Consider the following 21,915-nt stretch of genomic DNA (forward strand, 5'->3'; position numbering starts at 1 on the left):
AGGCCTTGTACTGGATGGAATGTATGCTGTATCAGAAGGGCAACGGCGGTGTTTATGAATGCTGGTGGCACCCCTGCGCCTGTCTCGGAATCGGCGTGCGTCTCCGCAATGGCCCGTGCAGCAACTCTATCTGTGATGAAGAAGGAGGAGAAGGAGAAGGTCAACGAAAAGGAGAGGAGAATGACAATAGAGAAACGAGTTGATATCTATGATGAAGCAGAAAATCCCAAATCCGCAAACACCCACTATTGTACAGACTGAAATGCAGACAATAACTCCAACAAACCAAGAAAGCAACATAACGAAACAACATCATCCACAGCTGTAGCAACCTACTCCTACTCTTTTCAATCATTCATTCATTCCATCAAACAGAACACGAAAACATTTTAGACCGCCTCGGGTTGCCCAATAACCCCCGGCGCAAACTGTCCAGGAGGCCCAGCAGTAGGCGCATTGATATGAGAATACAGCGAATTGAACAACCGCTCAACCTCAGGCGCACTCTTGATAAACGGCAAAGCCCAGAAGTTGTAATGCGTATTCTTCAACAACTCCGTAAACGTAATCAACAACCCCCAGGGGTGTGGACGGTTGCAGATCAACCTCTCCAAAAGGATACGCGTTATCTGCTCTTTGCTCGAAACATCATCGTTCGCGTTGCTGAAGAGGGAAAGGAGGACGCAGCTGTAGTAGTGAGTGTGGCTGCTGGGGAATCTCAACTGGTTCGCAATGGCACCGAGGAAGTAGTACCGACCCTCGGGGTTAAGTTCGTCAAAGAGCGTAGTCAAAAGCGCCATATGCGCAGACTTGGGCTGGAACGAAGGAGGTCCACCGTTCGACTTGGCATTCGCCTCCTTAATCGCGTCAATACCGACGTACAACACAATAGCCCCAAGCAAGAACCGATCAACCTTGACATGCTCAGGGAAGTGAGAGTCGACGTCCATCGCATGAGGAGCTGCAAGAACCCTCGTCAACAGCAACTTCGGGAAATCCGAAGTCTGCTTCGCCTGATGGTTGGCAAGGTACGCATCCAAGCTAGGCTTGACTCCAGACTCCTCAATAATCTGAAGATAATCATCAGAGATATCAGGGCTCTCCCTAATCTCCGGCAAACGGTCGACCTTCAACCCTTGCGTAAAAGGATCAGGCAACCTCATGTTCCTAGGGAACGCACTCAAGATCAAGTTCCTCAACTGCGTGCTGTTGGAGGCAATCGCATTCCCGAGCGCGAAATGGTACTCACACAAAAACTCAGGGAAATCGTGCAAGATAACTAACAAGCACCTCAGCAGACCCTTATAGAGATGACGGACCGAATCCTTGATCTCCGCATCCTTAAGGTGAGGAGCCAAGAACTCAAGCTGGCAAACAAGCAAACGGCTATACGGCTGCCATCCCTTCTTGTCCTCGAACAAGAGCATCTTCGGCAAGAAAAGCCTGTGCGAAAGCAACGACATCCATCCGAACGCAAATCCTGGGAAACACTTGGGCTGGATGACAATGAACGCATCACAGAGCGCAGTGTAAAGCTGAATCTGGATATCCTCAAGCGCATGCTCATACGTCTGAATCTCACTCAAGATCGTCGAGAACAACCTAAAGAAAGGCTTCTGGTTGAATGCCTCACCAAAGATCTCGTGCGTATGAGCGAATATCATGTTGATAACAGCCAAGACCTTCGCGAAATAGGTCTGCTTGGTAGGCGCCTCACCCCTAACCTGGTCAACCTCAGCATTGTAACGCACGAGAATAACAATCAACTTGGCAAGCGCATCGATAGGGACGTAGCTGTTGATAGTAACAGTACCCTGCGCAGCCTGCTTCAAGTAATTCTCAACACTCAAATCCAACGCAACACGGAAGAAAAGAGCATGGAGTTGGTCATCCTCGAGGATACCCTGCTGCTGAAGCTGATAGATGAAAGCAAGGTAAACCTTGTCGTTCGAAGCCGGATGCTGGCAGATCCTGATCCACTCGGCGAAGATGAAAGCGAGCTGCTCCTTGTTCGCACGCTCATCCGTCATGTTCTTCTCGACGAGCTCATTGGCTTCGTCGACACCCTGCTGAAGGGCACGAAGAAGCTCGACAGGCGCTGACCATGACTCCTTGTCCTCAGCGACCATCTTTTCGAATGCATCGATACTCTTAGGGAAATCCATGCGAGATGCAACAGGGACCGGTCCCATAGTCGCCTCGAAAATAATAGCTGCGGTGTAATCAATAGCAGCGGCATCTCTCTCCTCGAGCAGCGTAACCAACTGACCATCGTACTCAAGCGGGTTGATGAGGGCAGCGCGGATAAGGGTGGTAGTAACCGGCACAACATACTTGCGCTCATCGTCGACCTGAAGCAACCAAGCCGCAACATCCTTCGCAGTCTTCTCAGACAATTCGCACAGGCGGTCCAACAAGGTAACAAAGGTCTCGCGAGCAAGCAAAGAATCCGCGTTCGCATAAAGCACAGCGCAAGTCTTCTGAGCACACACCAAAACTGCGTCCTCTCTAGACAAAGTCTGACTGGCGATGATCGGAATTTGACGCAAGTAGTTGCGGATGTCGTGCTCCGGGGGAACGTTGACAAGCGGAACATCCTTTGGTGAATCCTGGATTACTCTCTCCAGCTCCGCAATACCGCCAAGAAGCTTCTCCAAGGCCTGGGATGCCGCAGCAGTGAGGGTAGGAGGGATGATTGCCGGCATTTTGGTAGGCGCTTCCGGAGCCTCACGAGCGGGTTGAGGGGCTGCTGGTGGAACAGGCGTGGCGGCAGTGAAGGATGGCGTGACACCAGGCTCGCCCAAGTTGCGAGCAGGAGCAGCGCCCTCACGACCTTCGTAGCCCTGCGGAACAGCACCAGCCTGGCTAGCAGTGCGGGGAACACGGTTGAACTCGTCGTAAACGGCAAGCTGCTGAGGCGTCAATCCAGATGACTTCAAGCGCAAAGGATCAGGCAAGCTGACGGCGTAGCGAGAAGCCGAAGGATCGAAGTATGGCTGTCCAGGACGCTCCTGGCGGTGCTGAGCACGAGCAAGGTAAGCAGGAGCAAGACCCTCATCAATCTCTGGAACAGCCTTGTCCATGGCGGCCTTCTCGATGATAGAACAAGCAAGGTCAAGGTTGTCAGATACAGTCACCATGATGGCGTGCTCAGGAAGGTTGCTCTCGTTAACGCCGTTTTGCATGAGATAATTGCGGATGTGGTTAGTCATGCTGATACGCAAAGGCTCCTTGCAAGTAACAAGAGCCAAGCTTCCAGCAAGGTTCTGAACCATGATCCTAGCAGCTTTACGCATGGAATCAGCGTTGCCCTCGACGGCAAAGTCCTTGGTAATAAGCTCGCGAGTAGAGATACCCGCGATGGTAACCGATCGCTCGACCACAGGAGCAATGATCTCGCGGATGGCTTTGTCAATGGCTAGCTGCAACACACGCTTCAATCCCGGCTGATGTATCATGAATGATACATTGGGGTTGATGACGATGTGCTGAGCCAAGCTGGGCATGATCGCATCGACGTTGCTCATCGCTGGAGATTCGACGCCGTTACCAATGCCCGCAATATCGCCAGCAACATCGGCAACACCAGCCGCCTGCAAGCGCTGAATCTGCTGCAATTGCTGTTGACGTTGCTCAAGCTGCTGTTGCTGCAACAACACTTCATCCTCGTCGGTTCTCTTGGGTCTGTTGTCCAGCAAGTCACTAGGTTCAAGCTTCTTGATGTCCAAGCCGACGTGGATGCATAAACTCTCAAACCTGTAATCCAAAGCCTTCCGCACCTCCTTGTCGGAGGTCTTTTCCGTCACGATATAACGGATATACAACTCCTTCAGCAACTTGAAGATAGCCATGGTCCATGCGTTCGGTGGCTTGAAGATACGAGATCTGCTCACCTGTGTCAAGACATTGGCGGTGTAGTGAACGGCCAAAGCAAGACGACCGGAATCATGACCCTCTAGCAGGAGATCTTTGAAGGAAACATTCTTGTGCTTGATTGGCTTGTCCCTAGCAAGGGTCATCTCACCGAGCCAAGAAGCGAGATGAAGCAGACGATCACGAGCGGGTCCCTTCTCCATCGACTCCTCCGAGTTCAACAAGCGGAGAGAAGCCTCCAAGGTTTCGTGCATTGTGTGTCGTAGTAGGACACGGTTCCCAAATGTTTCTAACAAACGGACGTACAATTCATGATAGTTGGGCTCAATGGCAGCACGCTCCAACACGAGGTACTTAGCGAACCACTGGAAGTGTTTCTCAGGCAAGCAGTCCCGCAGCTCGTTGACCTTCTGCTCCAAGTTCGCAGAAGAAACGTTGTTGACTGCAAAGAGGACCTTGTCCTGAACTTGCTCGCCAGGGTCTTCGAAGGCGACCATCTGGATCCCGAAGCCCTCAGACCTGATAGAAGAGAATGGCGGCTTCGTGGGAGAAGGCATACTTCTGCGCATGGCCTCGTCAGCATCGACGCGGATCTGCGCCATAAGCTCAGGCTGCGCTCTTTCCAAGGCCGGTAAGCCGAACAAGTGCTGACAATACTGCGGCCACTCGTGAACTCTACCCTGAAACTGCATCAACGCCTGCACACCGAATTTGAACATGTTGCTGGGGGCAGCACCTTCAGGCTGGTTCTCTCCTTCCTTGAGCGATTCCAGAACATATCGAAGAGCAATGCCCAACGGGATGTGAGAAACCAAGCCAAAGTGAATCAAACTACCGAAGAGTACAGCGGTGATAGCAAGAGCATTTGCAGGGTAGTCCGCAAAGAACCGATACTCGTCAAACAAAGAGTGCAACATACAGGCGAACACGTCCTGATCACGAGGCTCGTCACTCTCCTTGAGACGCTGCAACATGACGATGACATCGCTAATTGGCAATCGTTCCTCATACATGCGCTGATAGTATGTTTCGACCTCCTTCTCAACATCTCTGGCGAACGTGTTGCCATGGTCAGCCTCATTGGCAAGAATACCGGCATCGTGGCCCTGACCAATATTCATCAACCTGGGGTAAACCTGCAAGCAACTGCTCTGTACGGTGCGGAAAATTTCAGCATTCGCCGAGTTCATGGGGTTGTTCATCAAAACTCTCAAAAACACGGCGACGGTCTCGACACGGAGGTTGACAGTGGTGGGCATAGCAGGTTCAACGCCAGGCTCACCCTGAGCCGCCAATTGCGCAGCCTGCTGAAGAGCAATCTCGGCAGCTGCCTTACCATTCAAGAACTCCAGGCAAACTCTGACGAAATCATCCGAAAGCTCCGCAATGCGGTCTGTCAGCCATTTCTCGAGGTTCAAATAGTCCATGCGTCCACCGAGAGCAGCCAAATCAATAGCAAATGTCCAAGCCTCACGGCTTTCGTCATTTCTGCCCTGAGCCATCAGGTTACCCAAGAAGTCCTCCACGGCGCGCCCATCCTGCACTACATCCAAGATTCGAGGAACGTTCATCTTGTTCTTACGCCAATACTCCCAGAGGTACTTCTCCACGATGGACTTGTTGACCTGCCACAACCTAGCAAAGACAAGTTGATGACTTGGGTGCCCAATGAAGAACGCACTAAAGCCTCTCTCTACCAACTGCTGATGACCCTCAGACCACGGCTGAGGCCCTTGAGCAGCACCCAAGAAAACCAATTCCGGAGTCAACTTGGCTGCTTTGTCAAGGAGCATCCTAGCGTCATCGGAGACATCGTTGCAGGCGTCTCCGGAAGAAGTGACGAGCCTAAGTGCAGTGAGAACGAGGTCGAGAACGTTCCAAGTCTGATTCTCCAGCAATGCAGCCAGAGCTTGGACACCTGAAGCCGTATGAGCGACATCCTGCGCGGTGAGCACTTTCCTGACACGTGGAACAGACAGAACGTCCCACTTGTCCTGAGGACAGGCGATAATGGCCCTGAGAATACTGATTTGGGCAAGGGGGAAATCCCAGTCCTTCCATAATTCATCAATGGGGAATTCGCCGTTCTCCGAAATAACAGTGAGAACTTCGACAAGAACGAGCAAACCGGTGAAATCAGAAACGCGGGTCGCCTCATGGTCGAGACTCTTCAAAATAGCCCGAGCATCAGCGCGAACTTCCCAGCCTCCAGGCCCGATAACACTGGCCATGATCTCCCCGTTCCATCCAGTAGTTCCAATCATATACTGCAAGCATTCGCTCAGAGCATCCGGAGTAAGAAGGCGCTGGGCGCTGCTCTTGTCGGTAACTGCCTTCCTCGCGAACACGGTCAAAACGGCTTCTCTGCTGGTCGTGGCCTCAGGCCCAATCTCGGCAAAAATCTCAGCAAGAGAACGAGTGGCATCAGCGGTAATAGCACGACGCTGTTCGACGGGAGTGATGACTGCTGCAACGGGGGCAGGCATTTGACGTCCGTAGCGCGCACGAACCGCTTGAGTGACATTTTCAGCCCTGGTCTCATTGCGATTGAGCCATTCGAGATAGGCGGACACGAATGTAGCAAGCTTCTCCGGAGTGAGCTCATCCTTTCTCTTAGACGGATCCCTCAAAAGCATCATTAGCTCCTCGTGGCTCTCATTCAAAATCTCGGCAGCCTTCTCGAAAAGTTCCTTCGTTATACTCCTCGGCAAAATGAACTGCAAGCAAAGAATGACGGTGCCCAATACGTCAAAACCAAAGTGTCGCAAGAATCCTCGAAGATCAAAATCTCTCCACACTGGGTCAGAGTTTCCTTCCACATGGATCGCATCGTGAAGTCTGCAGGAGCGGATTTGTTCGACCTTGGCTAGGTTGGAAAGCTCTTCCTTGAGGAGACGGTATGTGGCAGGGTTGGGAGGTGACGATTGCTGAGTTGTAGGGAGGTGAGGAAAAATCTGAGCTGCGTTGGACTGAATGAGTCTGCGAAGGAGGTGACTGTACACTTCAGGTCCGTTCTGCTCGGAAAGCTATGCATACATGTTAGTTATTTTTGGCCCAAGCATACCTTCGCTAGATGTCTTGGCTGCCGCGTATGCCGTAAAGTCAAACTGACTTGGCTGCGCAGCCTGGCTCGAAGACGCTCCTCGGATCAACATACCTGTCGCAATTGATTGACAGTCAAATCCCATTTGTCCTCCGTAAGCGTGCTGAGTAGGAAGAACACCTGCGCCCTGACAATGTTCAACAAGCTTGTGCCCTTCGCAGTTGCCGGTGCAACGGCCGGAATTCCATTGCCGCCCGAATCATTGACTGCGGGAGAAGAGCGTCGCGATGGATTCTGCTGGCTCATTCTTCAACAGCAACGACCACGTGTAAAAAGTTCCGAAACCGTAAGGTTCCGTCGAGGTTGTTGTGATGCAGAACACACGGAGTCGCAAGAAACGCAATTGACGTTGGATTGAATGTGCGAAACCGGTAATCTGCCCTTAGCAATCCGATATTCTCGGTGAATTGGTCTGTCCTGGGCCCGGTGAATGTTCGTCGTTAACAGGTGACCTTTGCTATGCGATCCTCGACGCTCGTCCGTCGACGTGTGTAGCGCGGAGCCTTCAGCTGCACTAAGAAATGAAGATACTAGCGGACTCCTCAGTACTCTTCGAATATTTTCTTCAAGTACTTATGAAAACTATCATTTGCTTTTTATGGGGGTTAATGCATATGGAATTGTATGTGTCAACGTTACCGTTGTGGGAACCTGTTCTCGGACTGCATGCCTTCCGCGGATCCGAATCACTGCCAGCAATGACTGGAACGCCAAGATTACCCAATTCACGATCGGATTCGAAGTTGAGAAGTACCCGGAATCGAAGTCGGCCAAGACATAGATCACGGTCTCTTTCTGACTCCAAGCGTCACCGGTCTAGTAGGACATCCCAACATCATTCACAGCATCACAGAGATCACAGTCCTCATGGCCATCATCGTCGGCATCGATCTCGCTCACGTTCTCCATCATTGCCCTTTTCTACTTGTCATATTTCGTGTTCCAGGAATTTCACTACCCATGATATAGTATTTCGACTCTGGTTACATGAACACCGCAACGTCAACGCGGATGCACTCTCACCCTCAGATGCAGAGGATTACTTCAGGAGCTTTGCAAGGAGATGGAATGGGCGAAGACTATCCTCCAGATGGTATGATCCAGCCTTGAACAAAATCAGCCCCGATCCTCTTACACAACAAAGTGTCACGGCGTTGTCCCAACCATCACACCTCCGCCCTCTCCGTCCCGGACCAACACTGCCAAGTACAGCAAATCTCGATGAGATACGGGACGGTCGTCTTCAGCACGCAACATCAACCTCTCGTGCCAGTAAACGAGCAGCAAGCGAACTTCACGCCGCGCATCTTGACGAACTCGCTCCACGGCCTGAACCCGGCTCGAAATCTGCTCAACTAGAGAAGAAACGCGAGAAGGCATTCTCCAATCGGCAGTTTGCCGCGGCTCGCGAAAGTGGAGGGATGGCTGAAGTGTCAGACGCTGTTCTTGGACTGGACGATGGAAATGCAGAGCTTGCCGCTTTGAAGCGGCGACAGGCTATGCGAGATGAGAGGAGTAAGGAGAGACAAAGAGAGAGAGATGCAGAAGTCGAGGAGAAGATAAGGAAGGCAAAGACCAAGGAGGATGAGGTTATGAAGGGGTTGATGGCTATGGCGAAGGAGAGATTTGGGTGAACCTTGACGAGGAGACATGGATAACGTACTGTGGTCCTTCGCAGTCATGCCGATCAAGATCAAGATGATTATTTCTCTACCCCTCAAGAACCTTTCAAACTATGACGTTACATTCAAGTCTCCCATAGACTGTTGTTTCGTCGTGCGTGCTGCCGAGATTTTCCCACGGTCCGCCCCGTCCCAGACAGTACTGGATGCCGTTTTTAGTGACGGATTCGAACCCATTGAGACGTATGGATAGATTGCGGGTACGACAAACGTGGTATATACAGAAGGGTTAAACTCGTATTGAGTTCTGTGAACCTGTCATCTCACTTGTTATAATAAAAATTGGCTATCGGTATCGTTGATCAGTTTGTCTTCTGAAATAATGCTCTTCCGTGTTCTGGAAAAATTAAGATAGGGTAAGCATTTTCATGATCACGTAATAATTCTAAGGCAGAATAGAATATAATGCATGTAAAGTTTTTTTGCTCCAGCCTATTCCCGTAAACGACAACAGTGGGTTCGCGTGAAAATACAACCGACACAGGAATCACAAGATGTTCGCTTCCCAGATTTGACTTTCCTGGACTTCTTAGAACTACAAGTCGCCAACAATATTAACCACTAGGAGGGTGTTATTCCGTTTCAAGCCATTGGTTGGCTACATACAGGTAAGCCGGTCAGGGAAATGGCTCGTATCCCACGGTAGGGCGATCTTACCAAGGGTCCCAATTGCGGGTACTTCGTATCTTTCCAACGTCTCAGAATCCGAGTATGCTCGATACCTAGTAAAAATGAGTGAGCGCCCTATCCATTCCTCGCATGTCAGAGCTGGCCTACCCTAGGAAGGCAAGAGCGCCGATGTTCAAAGCTAGGATGGTATAGGACAAGAACGACGAAAATGAGAAGAAGAAGTGTAAGGCCTAAACATGAAGTTTGTTTGAACGAGCAACGTCTCGTAAGAGTTTGATACGTACCAGGATTGCAAATCCCACCATTGCACTTTGATATGCATGGAATCTTACATAGTCGTTGCTGTACTCCAGTAGCAAGATTGCCACCCCGGTCACTGGAGGGAAGAGGTAACAGAGGGCGCTCAAGATATCCAGTCGTATTGGCAAAGCCGTCTCATACGCATTGACCCTTTCGCCAGCTGTTTGTCCACCATAACCTATGTTCGCTGAGGGAGCGAGGCCGGGTACAGGCTCCGGGGGGAAGGATTGAGCGCGAAGAAGGTCTGGCGGAGCTGCTTGATACTGTGCACATGTTAGGAAATACACAATAGAGGAACAGAAGGACAAACCGGTGCGAACGTCATTATGCCAGTTTATGTCTTCGTTACAAGCGTCATTGCCAGTGCAAGGGGCTTCCCCACACTCCTCGGCAACGTCGGTCCATACCCTCAGCAAAAGCATGGCTGTTCATATCCCGCAGAATAGACCCAGGAAGGTCACGATCGGTCCTCTGGAGGCGTGCGTCGCATAACACTCACTCATCAAGAGCAGTGGCTAACGTTCGGCATGCAGACCACTCGATGTCATTGGATCGGTATCCGACACTCCCACGACGGAGCAGCCTGATCCGTTGTCAGGCATGAATCTACTCAGACCTGCACTGGGAGAAGACAGCCTTACGTCGGAATTTCGGGATGAGAAGGTCACAGAAAAGGATTACCGTGCGCTGGTTGATGAGAAGATATTTCAGGAAATACCGGAGGTTCGTCCGCCATATACCGGCTTGGGAGATGAAAACTCACCAAAACATGTAGTTTCCTCTCCCTCAACCTCTTGCAGATGAAGGCCTGCCACAGCAGCCAAAGTATTCAGACGATTCCACATTGGCTAATTTGATCCGCTGCCGCAAATACCTTACTGCACTTCAGGTTACTCAGAAAGGCCTGCTTACCACCGAGCCAGTACTATCATCACTACCGGATATCTTCAGCCTCTGGCAGACCCGTCTGAGGCTTTTCGACTACCTTCGACTCCCTCAGTTAGCGATCCAAGAACTGTCGCTCCTCCCAGATATCGTCACGCCAGGTCCTGAGTTCCTCAACAATGACGGGAGGACGGTAGTCTTATGGTCGTTGCGCGTGGAGATAGTACGAGTGAAGGCGCTGGCAGCACAGAATCAAGTACAGGGGTGGGAAATAGCAATTAAGGAGTACTACGCCCTGAGCACGGAAGCTCGTGGTGAACTTGCCCGTGCAAAGAGGGCATCGGACGCGGAACACGCAGCACTCTGGGCCGAGAGGCTCGAAGGCCTTGGGTTTGCTGTACTTTCAGCGCTAATCGCCATAAGGGTAGGACCAAAGCTTTTCCTGCGTGTCTGCCAGATCTGACGAAGACTATGACATAGGATTACCCGACAGCGATTCACCGGTTGCAAGCTATGCTGGCCTCAACACCCTTAAACAACAAGCTCCGCACTGCGCTTTGCTTGACATATCTGCGTCTTGGCAATGTTGCTTCAGCACGCACCTATGCCGGCGAAGATTCATCTCTGCTTGCTTTGGTGAGCATGGCAGATGGTCAATGGAGTGATGCCACCAGGGCAGCTGCCTTGGATGAAGCACATTCGACAGCTCTGAATCGCACTGTGGCAGCGTTGTATAGAGGGGATATCGAAGAGGTAGGTCTTTATTCTTTACTGCCCCAAAAATGAACACGGCTAACGCCGGCAGTCTACGACGCAACTGCGGTCGCTGCTATCCTCTACAAACCCTGCGATCTCCTCAACGACGCTTGAATCAGCACTTTACAACCTGTGTACCATCAACGAACTACGAACGAAGGGTATGGATCTGAAGAAGCAGTTGGCAACGGAGTACAGCAGGGAATGCAGAGAAAGTGGAAGATGGGAGGTGTTTAAAGTTTAGTATGAACATGACTTGGAAGTTGATTGATACCCAAAATACCATTGAACGAAATGAATTCCGCGTTGCATAGTTGAGGTACAGAGATGTAATTTGTTAGATGAGAGCCCAGCTATAACGACGAGGAAAACATAGCTAAGAATAGAGCCCTGAAGAAGATAAAAGCAAACAGAAACAACCGTTACCCAACCTAGAACACACCAGTCATAGAACCCCAAATCCCAGGTTGCGATCCGAACGCGGAGCTGGGTGCAGCACGTCTGGACTGCGGCGACACTGGCATACCGATCGGTGCGGGCGTGGCATGCGGCTCCTGGAACTTCACCAACACTTGCGGACCTTGCTGTTTGAACTGGAAGGACCCGCCACCATTGAGGGCGGTACCAGGCAACGCACAAGCATCAATCAGCTCACGAGTATCGAAAAGAGCGTCCGGGAAGAGGCTTCGGATACCCGAAGACACGGTCTCAAGCGGGTAAAAGTTGCCAGTGACGCTTTGATGCTCGTCAAGCTTAAGGCAGGTGCGCCGTGCGCGGTCACGCAAGGTAGCCTGCTCGTCAGGTCCAACACCGAATGGCTGAGGCTCAGCTGTTGGCCAACCACCAGCGTTCATAGACCACATGTTACCTCCAAGACCTAAAGGCGAGCCCCAGACTTGGTCGACACTGCCAGACCTGTGACCGTTCATATCTGGACTCTTCAACGCACCGATAGGATCGGGCAATAAGCTGTTACCGCCGAAGATGGACATGCTTGACGTCCTGGGCAAGCTTGGTGGCGCTTGACTTGTACGACGATCACGAGGAATAATTTCTTCTTCATCATCGTCTTCCAAGAGTGCACGGCTTCCCAAAACATGACTGAGCTCCTCGACCTCCTTCGATGGCGAACCAATGGTGCCCGCACTGGGCCTCTGAATAGGGGCCGGCCGGGAAATAGGCTTTGGCGCTTCATCGAAAGCATGGTGCAAAGGCGGAGTACCTGACTTCCCAGGGCTCGACGCAGCGAAACCGCTAGAAGGCAGGGGACCAATAGGCCCTGGGAGGATGGGGTTGCTCATCGGGATGGGTATGGAACCTACTCCACCGAAAGCCGGATGGGGCACACCGGGAGGGGGCAATGGCCGACCTGCACCCGGCGCCACACTTGTAGGTGCAAACCCACGGAACGCCTGTTGAGGAGCCCCAATAGGCATAGGGAAGCCCAAGGGAACGCCGTTCATGACCGGACGGTTGTTCAACAGCGAAGCAGACGACTCGAGACCGGGTTGACCCATGGGTGAAGGACGATGTGGCGGAAGGTCGTTGTGCGTCCGAGGTGTGCCAATCGGTGCGAGACTTGCCGGAGCAGCGACAGGTGGTGACATCGGAACGGCAGGCGCGGATAAACCAGGAGGCGGCATCCTTGCTGGGGTGGCCGGGGTCGATGCATGTGGAGTACTGACGTGAGATGGAGTGTGGATAGGAGCTGCAATATGCGCGGGAGCAGCCGGCGCAGCCGGTGCCTTGGTCGGTGAAGTTGCAGACGGAACAGCAGGTACAGCAGCTTTCACGCTCGCAGCCTTAGCCGCCGTCGCAGCCTTCTCCTTCCTTTCCCGTTCTTCCCGCTCCTTCTTTTCCTTGGCCTCCTTCTCCTTTCTCGCCTGTTCCTCCTTCCTCTGACGCTCTTTCTCCTCCTTCTCAGTCTTGCGTTTCCGCTCAGCCTCAGCCTCACGATCCCGCTCTTCCTGCTGGCGTTTCCTGCGTTCTTCTTCCCGTGTCTTCCTCTCCTCTTCTGCTGCCTTCTTTTCAGCATCCCTCTTCGCCTTAGCCTCGGCTTTCTTCCTCCTTGTCTCTTCCTGCTTAGCCTGTTCAACTGCCTTGGCTGCTGCCTCAGCGGCCGCTTTCTCAGCCTCCCTCTTCGCACGCTCCTCCTCCTTGGCCAACTTCTGCTGCTTCTTCTTGTCCTTCGCCTTCTGCTTCTCTCGGGCCTTCTTCTCGTCACGTTCCAGTTTCAGACGGGTTTCCTCTTCGAGTTCCTCAAGAAGTTTCCGTTGCCGCTCTTGTGCGACCTTCTCACGATAAGCTGTCAGAACGCGCTGTTCAAACATCCTTGCTGCAAAAATCTGGAACATGCGACGGCCCTCTTCCATTCTTTGCTCTTCCGTCATTACCTCCTGTAAGTCATGTCAGTCATATCCCACAACATGGGGCATTCATGAATTTACCGCTTCCTCATCCTCATCATCATAGTCCTCATCGTCCTCCTCGTCGTCATAGTCATCGTCGTCATCATAATCCCGTGCATCCATTACCGCTTCCTCCTCCCTTTGCATCCTTCTCTCAGCCAGTTGCTCCATCATCTCAATGAATTTCTTTCCGTCATTTTTCAGTAAATCATCCGCTACGGTTAGTATACCACCTTTCACGGTCAGTGAATTACCAAAATTAAAGAAATCTGCTGGTCTAGACCGGCCGCCGCGATTTGAACCTGCGTCGGCTACAGAGGAAGAAACATCATCGTCAGAATATTCGTCATCTGATAACTCATCGGAGTACGCGTCATCATCGTCCTCGTCATCGTATTCTTCCTCTGGATCATGATCATGATCATGTTCGTGGTCGTGGTCGTGATGATGATGCTGAGGTGGAGGTAGCTGTCGAGGAGGTTGAGGGCTTTGGTGGTGATGGTGATCAGGGCGGTGATGTGGGGACCTTGAGTTCAACGGCGGCGAAGGAAATTGCGCAGGAGGCAGAAGGTCGAACTTTTGCTGATGGTTAGCGTATCGCTCGAGTTCTTGATAGTATGCATCATATAACACTTCGAGTTCTTCCTCGATGGCTGTTCTGATCCAAGACCTGTATCTTTGTTAACGACTTCGTACTACCACGGATGTTCCAAACAAACCTCTTGCGTCCGCACACGCTGCACGAGCATGAATGCTTCTGTTGCTCCTTCATCTTCTTCAACACCGTCTCCTTCTCCACCTTGACTAGACTTCTTCTTTCTTCCTCTCCCAACTGTAACCAGAACTCCTTGATTCTCTGCCTCTCCTCATTCGAGCTTGTATTCCAAATTCCCTCGCGGTGCTGACGATGATGTTGTGGAGGATGATGGATGGTGAAACGAGCAATCTCCTCTCCAGCATGAATAGTAGTCGATGAAGTCTTCTTCTTCTTCTTCTTCTTTTTCTTGCTCACACCACCGGGAGGTGCAGGTAGTCCTCCTAGGGGAGGCATATGCCCATCCTCATACTCAAACTCCAAATCACCTTGCGGAATAGAAAAAGCACCCTCTCCAGTGATCATGACATGTTCCCGTCCTTCTTCATCATCCGAATACGGTTCCTGGCCGTCATCACTCAAAGGTGATAAAATCTCCTCTAAACGACCAGACATTTGTGCCAGCTGAGCCTGTATGGCTTGCTGGTACTCATTTGTCGTTCGAGGTGCCGGAACGGGCTCCGGAGGAATATCCATATCCGCAATTCCTTTGCCGCCCTTCTTTTTCTTCTTGTTCTTCTTAGAGGCACCCGACAGCACAGGATCAGGGTACGCATGCTGCCCATGAGCGGCCTGATTGCGCGAAGCAGCCATTGTATTCAAAAGCAAGAAAAGTCTGTCTGCTGTCGAGAAATGCTGATGCTTGCTGATCTCTTAAGCGATTGCCGGTGAAGAACGTGGCGTTGCTGCTGGAATTGACTGAGGTTCGACAGGTTGCGTAACCAGCAAAGGTCGCTACGAGTGATTCCTCCAATAAATCGAAACCTCCAAGCGGATACTTCCCCGTTGAAGGTGAATGCTGCAAGCCTTTCAGGTAATTGCGTTTGCTGATGTACGTGGTTAGGAGACAGGGCCTAGCAAAGCGTGGAACAGGGCATATAATCAGGGTAACCTGACCTTGACTCTGAAGTACAACGGTACTACACCAAAACAGAACAACCGGTTACTCCGGAATATCGGCAACGGCACGATACCGGTCTACACTCCCGCCAAGAGCAAAGCGAGAAGCATTCTACGTGTCTAGTCCATTTGTCAGTCCTACTTCGCCCGCCTCCAGCTCAAGCGTCTTCCTCGGCCGCTGCAGAGTAATCACAGTGTCACAGCCTATCGGCACAGCCTCTGAAATTTATCACCAGGTCTGATCTACAGCATTGAAGCGATAACACTCCACCAGGAAACATCGGAGGAGAATCAGTACAGTACGAGTATCAGTATCAGGACGGGAACGCTTACACGGTCACAATATGCCCTCACAAGACGTCATCAGGAGGTAAACGCCCGTGAATACCCTCATTGATTCGTTAGAATGCTAACTGGTTGCACAGGAAATTAGTGATAATTGGTGACGGAGCATGTGGAAAGACATCCTTGCTGTCAGTGTTTACTTTGGGTCACTTCCCGAAGGAGTACGTGCCGACTGTGTTTGAGAACTATGTCAGCGACTGTCGAGTGGATGGCAAGAGTGTGCAGTTGGCGCTCTGGGATACTGCTGGCCAGGAAGAATATGAGGTTCGCATAGATCACTATTATCCGCTACACCATAAACTGACTTTTGTGGACAGCGTCTCCGCCCACTGTCATACGCAAAAGCACATGTTATCTTGATCGCCTACGCCGTTGACACGCCAGATTCGCTTGACAATGTCCTTTCGAAATGGTTTGAGGAAGTCACTCGTCTCTGCCCCAATATCCCTATTGTCCTCGTTGGATTGAAGAAGGACCTGCGCGAGGACCCCAGTTATCAGGACGAAATGCGCCGAAAAGGTGGTAAGTTCGTTATGCCAAACCAGGCTGAGCTTGTTGCGAGACAAATCGGAGCGAGGAAGTGGCTGGAGTGCTCAGCATTGACTGGTGAAGGTGTCGATGACGTCTTTGAAGCTGCGACCCGGGCTGCGATGCTGACGAGGGAAGATGGACGAGGTCGGGAATCTACCGGCGGGTGCTGCGTTATCGTATAGCGCGGCTACACAAAAAGTGCGGCTCGACGACAGTACTTTGTTTCTTCGGTATACCCAGGGCCATTCAATGGTTCTGCCGTCACATTTTGGTCAACAACACTATAGCTTAATCACGCGAGAGCCAGACGGGCTGGGAAACTTCTATTGGAGCATAAAGGTTTATGGAACCGGGAGGCGGAGTTTTAATCACACACACATTCCTTTACACGACAGCGAGACGACATTCATTTGGTTCTGATTTGGAAGAATACGCGCACGTTGAGGGCGGCTTATGGAGCTTTTTCGAGCTTGAGCGAGAGAGGTGATTGGCTATCGGTATGCTTAAGGGAACTTCAACGGACTCACAGGACGTCAGTAATAAAATGGAATCCTTTTTATGCTTTTCTCCTTTCCATACGCACAGTTCCTGCTCCATGACTTCAGCGCTGCTATATATAGCACCCCTGTGCCGCGCGAGGCTTGGGTGGTCCGTCCATAGCAACAGCGCGACCGGTAAATGAACTTGGGTAAACGCAACCGTCAACAAAGCGGCAGCACCTATACAACGCCAAGCAGAACAAGCAGCGAAGCATATACTCGATAGAACGGAATTTTCACTACTGTTACGACTGGCGGATGAGATAGGATGATAAGCGATCCCGTTGTTACTTCGTTCGCGAACGCGTTCTGGGTATGTTGCCCCTTTTCCGTGGCGAGAATGTCGGCTGACAGGTTTACGGCAACAGGGAAGAGAGGACAAAGGCGTCGATGTGCTGCTATCGCGTATGAGCGATGCGAAGCAAACATGTGAAGAGCTCCGAGCGTTCTACAAGGAGAGGTGAGTTTGTTCGTTGGACAAGACTGTGTACATCAAAGTACGGCCGCTGACAAGTATTTTTTAGAGCTGCGATCGAGGAAGATTACGCAAAACGACTTTCGAAGCTCGCAAAGCAACCACTCGGCTCACGTGAAACCGGTACTCTAAAGGAAAGTCTGGATACGGTGCGCTCTGAGATCGAGTCTATGGGAGTTGTGCATACAGCCATCGGTGTCCAGTATCGCGGTGAACTCGAAGATGCGCTCACCCAGTTCGCAGGCGCCATCCGAGAGCGCCGAAAGATCATCCAGAACAATATCGATAAACTCCACAGGCTCAAGCTAACGCAACAGAAGGCTTTGACGCAAGCGAAGGAGAAGTACGAGTCGGATTGTATGAAGGTGAAGGGATACTTGGCGCAGAGCAACCTGTTGATCGGGAAAGAGCTGGATAAGAATCAGATGAAGATGGAGAAGGTTCAGGCTTCGGTACAAATCAGCGAGAAGGAATACCAGATGGCGGCTAAGGTGCTGGGTGAGACGACCGACAAATGGAACAGGGAATGGAAGGCTGCATGTGACAAGTTCCAGGACTTGGAGGAGGAGCGAATCGATTTCATTAAGGCCAACCTGTGGACGTTTGCCAACATCACTTCAACGGTGTGTGTCAGCGACGACGAGTCATGCGAGAAGATTCGTGTATCCTTGGAGAAATGCAATACGGCGAACGATATTCAGGGCTACATCCAAACGAACGGTACAGGTGCGGAGATCCCTGTCGCTCCTAAATTTCAGGACTTCGGTGCCTCTGGCCCCATGCCGTACGATGAGGCTATCGAGATCGCCAACTTCTCCCGAGGTGGAGACAGCACCACCAATCTTGCTGCGAACGCTGGACGTCAACCACCAAGATCACGATCCATGGCTCAGGAAGAAATCCAACAGATGCAACAATCCTCTCGGGACATTACGCCAACACCTCAGCAACCGACACGCAGCCAGTCCGCCGCTGTCCGCGATTCGGAGGTTCGCCCAAGTCCCATGCGTAACAGTTCGATTATGAGCCAGCACAAGGTTCCAGTCAACGACTTCCCTCCCGATGGTATCACTCAGTTCTGCCGGACAGATTCTGTGTATTCGAGCCCATCGACTGGACGAACCGCACCTGGATCGCCAACACCAAGCTCTGTATACTCCCACCCTACAACTATTTCCGACGGCTCGGACGCTTGGGGTGCAAATCAAACCACACCCCGGAAACCGGCGCCGAACGCGGCGAATAGGCTGTCGCAGTATGCTTCGACGCAACCTCCAGCAGGACCTGTCTACCCGCAGTCTCGTGCAGCAAGGAAGTCCTTCAGTGAAAAACGCACGTCAACTCTGGGCGTACCGAACTTCGGAAGACATCCAACGATCCCCAGCGGTGAGGAAGTTGATCCGAAGGCGGACGTCATGCTCCAGATTGGCGACAACACCTTCGAGCTTGAGAAATCTCGCAACACCAACATGTTGGACGAGAAGCGTCGATCGCAATTGGTGGACCGTGACTCGAAGAACTTGGACCCTATTGCTGCTGCACTGGCTGAGTTGAAGGGTACCTCGTCGAAGACTGGCAGGACTGCTGCGGATAGGTACTATGGTCTCAAATCGAGCACTCCATCAATCGCATCGCAGCCTAATAACTCCGCGATCACTGAGCAGAGCCAAGCTTTGCTCCGGTCAATGGCAGTTGAGTCCGCTCCTTTGCCTGCGGCTATCGCGGATACTATGGGCACTCCCATCGATGAGAAGATGGGCGGTCTCAACATTCGTGAAACTACCACGCCTACACCTCCGCCAAGCTACGACAACTTCAACGTGTCACCGACAAGGAAGCCCATTGCTCCCGCTAACGGCGTCTCACAGCGCCGTGGCACTCTTGGTGCACCCCCGGCAGCTGTCACCTCCCAGGAGATGAACGACACCCGGAAGTACTTTTCTGCTAAGACCACGCAGATGTTCGATCAACGCAACGATAACCGCAGATCTCTACCGGATATGAGCGGTCTTTCTGTGGGTAACCGTAAGAGTATGGGTAACCTCCGTCAGCCTGAGCAGCCGAGATCAAGATCCCCCGCACCGGATCCTCGTGATGCGTATGCTCGACCACCAGGTGATATCAGACGAGCAATGTCACCTGGATCTGGCGGACGGCCACAGCCAAGTGGTATGCAGATGCCGCCGAGATCCCCTAGTCCTAGACCCCAGGTTCACGGCGATCCAGGGTATGGTTACAGGAGTACTTCGCCGGCACCGGGAGCATACAGAAGCGCTTCGCCAGCGCCGCAAAACTATACGAGTGCATCACCTGCTCCTCCGGGTGCTTACCCCGGTACCTACAGAAGCACATCGCCCGCTCCGTATGCCCAGGGTGTATATCGCTCCGTGTCGCCAGCGCCGATGGCTCGGCCTGGTTACCGGAGTGCCTCACCCAACCCTCAGATGGGAAGATCTGCTTCGCCTCGTCCGATGACTGGTGGTCAGGAGTATTATGACCAGCAGGCCAGGTATGGACGCTCGGCAAGTCCTCGACCGGACATCCCCCGCGCACTCAGCCCTGGTCCATACCGGGCCGGTAGCCCCTCGCCTCAGAAGTCATCACGCCCTGTGAGTGGCAACTATGCTGGCATATATATTGACCCTCGAGGCAGCGGATATCGATCGGGACCTCCACAGAGTCAATCTTACTCCGCGGGCTTGGATCAGTACGCCGATGGACGTGATGCGGCTCATGGTGGTGGTTACAGGCAAAAGAGCAGACCAGTAAGCTCGGGTGCACCTATGCATGACCGCCGGGCACCTCCAAACGGTCAGGGTACCTATCCTAGATCACGGAGTAAGAGTGTTGTGGAGCCGAGTAGACAGGGTGGTCAGTTCACGGATGACGGACAGGAGATCATTGGTTATGTGCGCGCGTTATACGACTACAAGGCGGCTATGGCGGAGGAGCTTGGGTTCAATAAGAACGATGTGTTGATGGTGCTCCGGAAGCAACCGGATGGATGGTGGGAAGGTGAGGTGGTAGAGCCGACGAGGAAGAGGGAGAGAGGGTTGTTCCCAAGCAATTACTGTGCACCGGTTCGGTAAAAGGGTATGGACGGAGTTTCAGATAGGCCTATATGTATTCGGGATTGATAGGATGAATCTTCTTGCACTTCCATTGGGTATCACTGGTATATCTCTCATGTACTTCATGCACTACATGAAATGACCTGTTCATCTGACATTGTACTCTCGTCCCCAAAACTCAAGGCGTGCTCCTCCAGCACATCGCAATCGTTCTTCACCTTTGGCACAGCGTTATCCCTCAACTCTTTAACTCTTTCTTCATCTCCACCCCGCTTCCGCCCTCTTAAATGCCAAAGGACAGCTGTTCTGCCTTGGTCCGGATACCACATCCACGCACAATACTTCTCCATGGCCTCCTCGCCTTTCTCCTTACACTCGTCCATCATCCTATGCCCGAATTTGTCTTCAATGAAGTCCCCGCGAGCGATGTGTCCAGAGCGAGTGAACACCGTCGAGAGGTAATGTTGCACAGAACAAATATGGGGCTTATCAAACCAATGAAATAGCGGCGTCAGCTCCACGTCACCCTTTTCCACCTCTCTTTTCTCCGCCATTGCCCTTGTAGTCTGCCAAAGCACGGGATGAACCTGAGCTCGCCGAATAGCATATTGCAGTGACCGACCACCGTTCATTCCCACGTACCGGACCCTGAACTTTTTCCCTTTCTCTTCTGAACGTACCATCGTGTTCAGGATAGCTCGTAATGGTATGTCCGCGCAAAACACCCAATCGTGCTGAACAACAATTACGTACGGCGTCTTTACTTCCCGTAACCCCTCACGTACAGCAAGTCCAAACCCAAGCTGCGTTCCCATTTCCAGAAACGTAAACGCCGGGGCCACTACACCTTCGCGATACGTCTTTGTGAGAGCTATCCGAGTCGTCCGAGACCATGCATCATAAGGCCAGCTCTCCTTCTCCCCCTCCTCCCTCCTCAATCCTTCTTCACAAAGCAAGTTCTTCACGTTCTCCTTGTATTCCGCATAATGCAGCCCCATCTCCTCCTTCACCTTTCCTTTCTTCATCCTGTTCTTGCCTTTGATGTTTTCATCAACCGTGAAGTTGTCGAACACGACGACATGTGGACATCTTAACAGTTCAGGGCAATATTTGCGGAAACTATCAACGACGGCACCAACGAGATCTGTCGAAGGATTCGACGGCGTAGGACTCGTCGTGATAAGGACAGTAACGAGATCAGCGAGATCAGCAGCCATGGAAGCGGGATTAATAGGTGTCATGTCGTTCAAATGTTGTGCGAGGTAAGGCCAATGAGTGCCGGATGTGACGGCTTCGGGATGGGCGTGTAAAAGCAACGAATCGACTGGACCATACAGATGTGGTCAAAGAAATCAAGTTCAACAAGCTGCCTGGTCTGTGCGTGCGGAGAATGCGCAACGGCGACAACCCGATCTTGCACCGCCACTCGTATCGATACGCCCACGGCCATACCAGGGCGACCCTTGAACTCGTGAACCGAACAGTGGAAGACAACAATGAAGCAGCTGAGCAAAGAAGTTTATTCGCAACGAAACAACCTACTCAATCTATCCATACAAACAGTTCCAGTAACGACACTGCTCGTGCAGGTGAACACATTCAC

General features: G+C 52.0%; 8 protein-coding genes across 8 annotated transcripts; 4 read left to right on the forward strand and 4 right to left on the reverse strand.

Annotated features, from left to right (window-relative positions):
- Window positions 1-389: 389 nt before the first annotated feature.
- On the reverse strand, window positions 390-7,222 carry SAICODRAFT_10384 (Not1-domain-containing protein; the record flags this gene model as incomplete). Its single annotated transcript, XM_019165228.1, has 2 exons — window positions 390-6,899; window positions 7,031-7,222. The coding sequence occupies 2 exons, from the start codon at window positions 7,220-7,222 to the stop codon at window positions 390-392; spliced, it is 6,702 nt and encodes a 2,233-aa protein (XP_019020965.1).
- A 1,142-nt stretch (window positions 7,223-8,364) lies between these two features.
- Window positions 8,365-8,696, forward strand: SAICODRAFT_32198 (uncharacterized protein). The gene has a single exon (XM_019168143.1). The coding sequence runs from the start codon at window positions 8,398-8,400 to the stop codon at window positions 8,608-8,610; it is 213 nt and encodes a 70-aa protein (XP_019020966.1). The 5' UTR covers window positions 8,365-8,397; the 3' UTR covers window positions 8,611-8,696.
- Window positions 8,697-9,064: 368 nt separating this feature from the next.
- Window positions 9,065-9,932, reverse strand: SAICODRAFT_68101 (uncharacterized protein). The gene is made up of 5 exons (XM_019170356.1): window positions 9,899-9,932; window positions 9,573-9,851; window positions 9,436-9,518; window positions 9,316-9,380; window positions 9,065-9,256 (listed from the first exon to the last, which is right to left on the reverse strand). Exons 1-5 carry the CDS (start codon window positions 9,911-9,913, stop codon window positions 9,231-9,233), a joined length of 468 nt encoding a protein of 155 aa, XP_019020967.1. The 5' UTR covers window positions 9,914-9,932; the 3' UTR covers window positions 9,065-9,230.
- A 256-nt stretch (window positions 9,933-10,188) lies between these two features.
- On the forward strand, window positions 10,189-11,473 carry SAICODRAFT_28016 (uncharacterized protein; the record flags this gene model as incomplete). Its single annotated transcript, XM_019167079.1, has 4 exons — window positions 10,189-10,311; window positions 10,364-10,897; window positions 10,954-11,226; window positions 11,279-11,473. 4 exons carry the CDS (start codon window positions 10,189-10,191, stop codon window positions 11,471-11,473), a joined length of 1,125 nt encoding a protein of 374 aa, XP_019020968.1.
- A 187-nt stretch (window positions 11,474-11,660) lies between these two features.
- On the reverse strand, window positions 11,661-15,045 carry SAICODRAFT_28017 (uncharacterized protein; the record flags this gene model as incomplete). Its single annotated transcript, XM_019167080.1, has 3 exons — window positions 11,661-13,625; window positions 13,677-14,307; window positions 14,357-15,045. 3 exons carry the CDS (start codon window positions 15,043-15,045, stop codon window positions 11,661-11,663), a joined length of 3,285 nt encoding a protein of 1,094 aa, XP_019020969.1.
- Window positions 15,046-15,399: 354 nt separating this feature from the next.
- Window positions 15,400-16,747, forward strand: SAICODRAFT_68102 (ras family protein). Its single transcript, XM_019170357.1, has 3 exons — window positions 15,400-15,721; window positions 15,777-15,960; window positions 16,014-16,747. The coding sequence occupies exons 1-3, from the start codon at window positions 15,696-15,698 to the stop codon at window positions 16,407-16,409; spliced, it is 606 nt and encodes a 201-aa protein (XP_019020970.1). The 5' UTR covers window positions 15,400-15,695; the 3' UTR covers window positions 16,410-16,747.
- Window positions 16,748-16,958: 211 nt separating this feature from the next.
- Window positions 16,959-20,436, forward strand: SAICODRAFT_98012 (uncharacterized protein). The gene is made up of 3 exons (XM_019172138.1): window positions 16,959-17,079; window positions 17,135-17,226; window positions 17,291-20,436. The coding sequence occupies exons 1-3, from the start codon at window positions 17,035-17,037 to the stop codon at window positions 20,328-20,330; spliced, it is 3,177 nt and encodes a 1,058-aa protein (XP_019020971.1). The 5' UTR covers window positions 16,959-17,034; the 3' UTR covers window positions 20,331-20,436.
- Window positions 20,435-21,553, reverse strand: SAICODRAFT_28020 (uncharacterized protein; the record flags this gene model as incomplete). Its single annotated transcript, XM_019167081.1, has 1 exon — window positions 20,435-21,553. The coding sequence occupies one exon, from the start codon at window positions 21,551-21,553 to the stop codon at window positions 20,435-20,437; it is 1,119 nt and encodes a 372-aa protein (XP_019020972.1).
- Between the last annotated feature and the right edge of the window lie 362 nt (window positions 21,554-21,915).

Source organism: Saitoella complicata, assembly GCF_001661265.1.
Source record: "Saitoella complicata NRRL Y-17804 unplaced genomic scaffold SAICOscaffold_30, whole genome shotgun sequence".
Classification (NCBI taxonomy): domain Eukaryota; kingdom Fungi; phylum Ascomycota; class Saitoellomycetes; order Saitoellales; family Saitoellaceae; genus Saitoella; species Saitoella complicata.

Excerpts from the sequence above, each read along its gene's own strand:
- SAICODRAFT_32198 (XM_019168143.1), top strand. The coding sequence starts at position 8,398 with ATGGCTGAAGTGTCAGACGCTGTTCTTGGACTGGACGATGGAAATGCA.
- SAICODRAFT_68101 (XM_019170356.1), bottom strand. Across the intron at positions 9,519-9,572 it reads TGGTGGGATTTGCAATCCTG|GCCTTACACTTCTTCTTCTC; the intron begins GTACGTATCAAA and ends CTTCATGTTTAG. Across the intron at positions 9,257-9,315 it reads ACCCGCAATTGGGACCCTTG|CCAACCAATGGCTTGAAACG; the intron begins GTAAGATCGCCC and ends ACCTGTATGTAG.
- SAICODRAFT_68102 (XM_019170357.1), top strand. The coding sequence starts at position 15,696 with ATGCCCTCACAAGACGTCATCAGGAG. Across the intron at positions 15,722-15,776 it reads TCACAAGACGTCATCAGGAG|GAAATTAGTGATAATTGGTG; the intron begins GTAAACGCCCGT and ends CTGGTTGCACAG. Across the intron at positions 15,961-16,013 it reads CTGGCCAGGAAGAATATGAG|CGTCTCCGCCCACTGTCATA; the intron begins GTTCGCATAGAT and ends TTTTGTGGACAG.
- SAICODRAFT_98012 (XM_019172138.1), top strand. The coding sequence starts at position 17,035 with ATGATAAGCGATCCCGTTGTTACTTCGTTCGCGAACGCGTTCTGG. Across the intron at positions 17,080-17,134 it reads CGTTCGCGAACGCGTTCTGG|GGAAGAGAGGACAAAGGCGT; the intron begins GTATGTTGCCCC and ends TTACGGCAACAG. Across the intron at positions 17,227-17,290 it reads CGAGCGTTCTACAAGGAGAG|AGCTGCGATCGAGGAAGATT; the intron begins GTGAGTTTGTTC and ends AGTATTTTTTAG.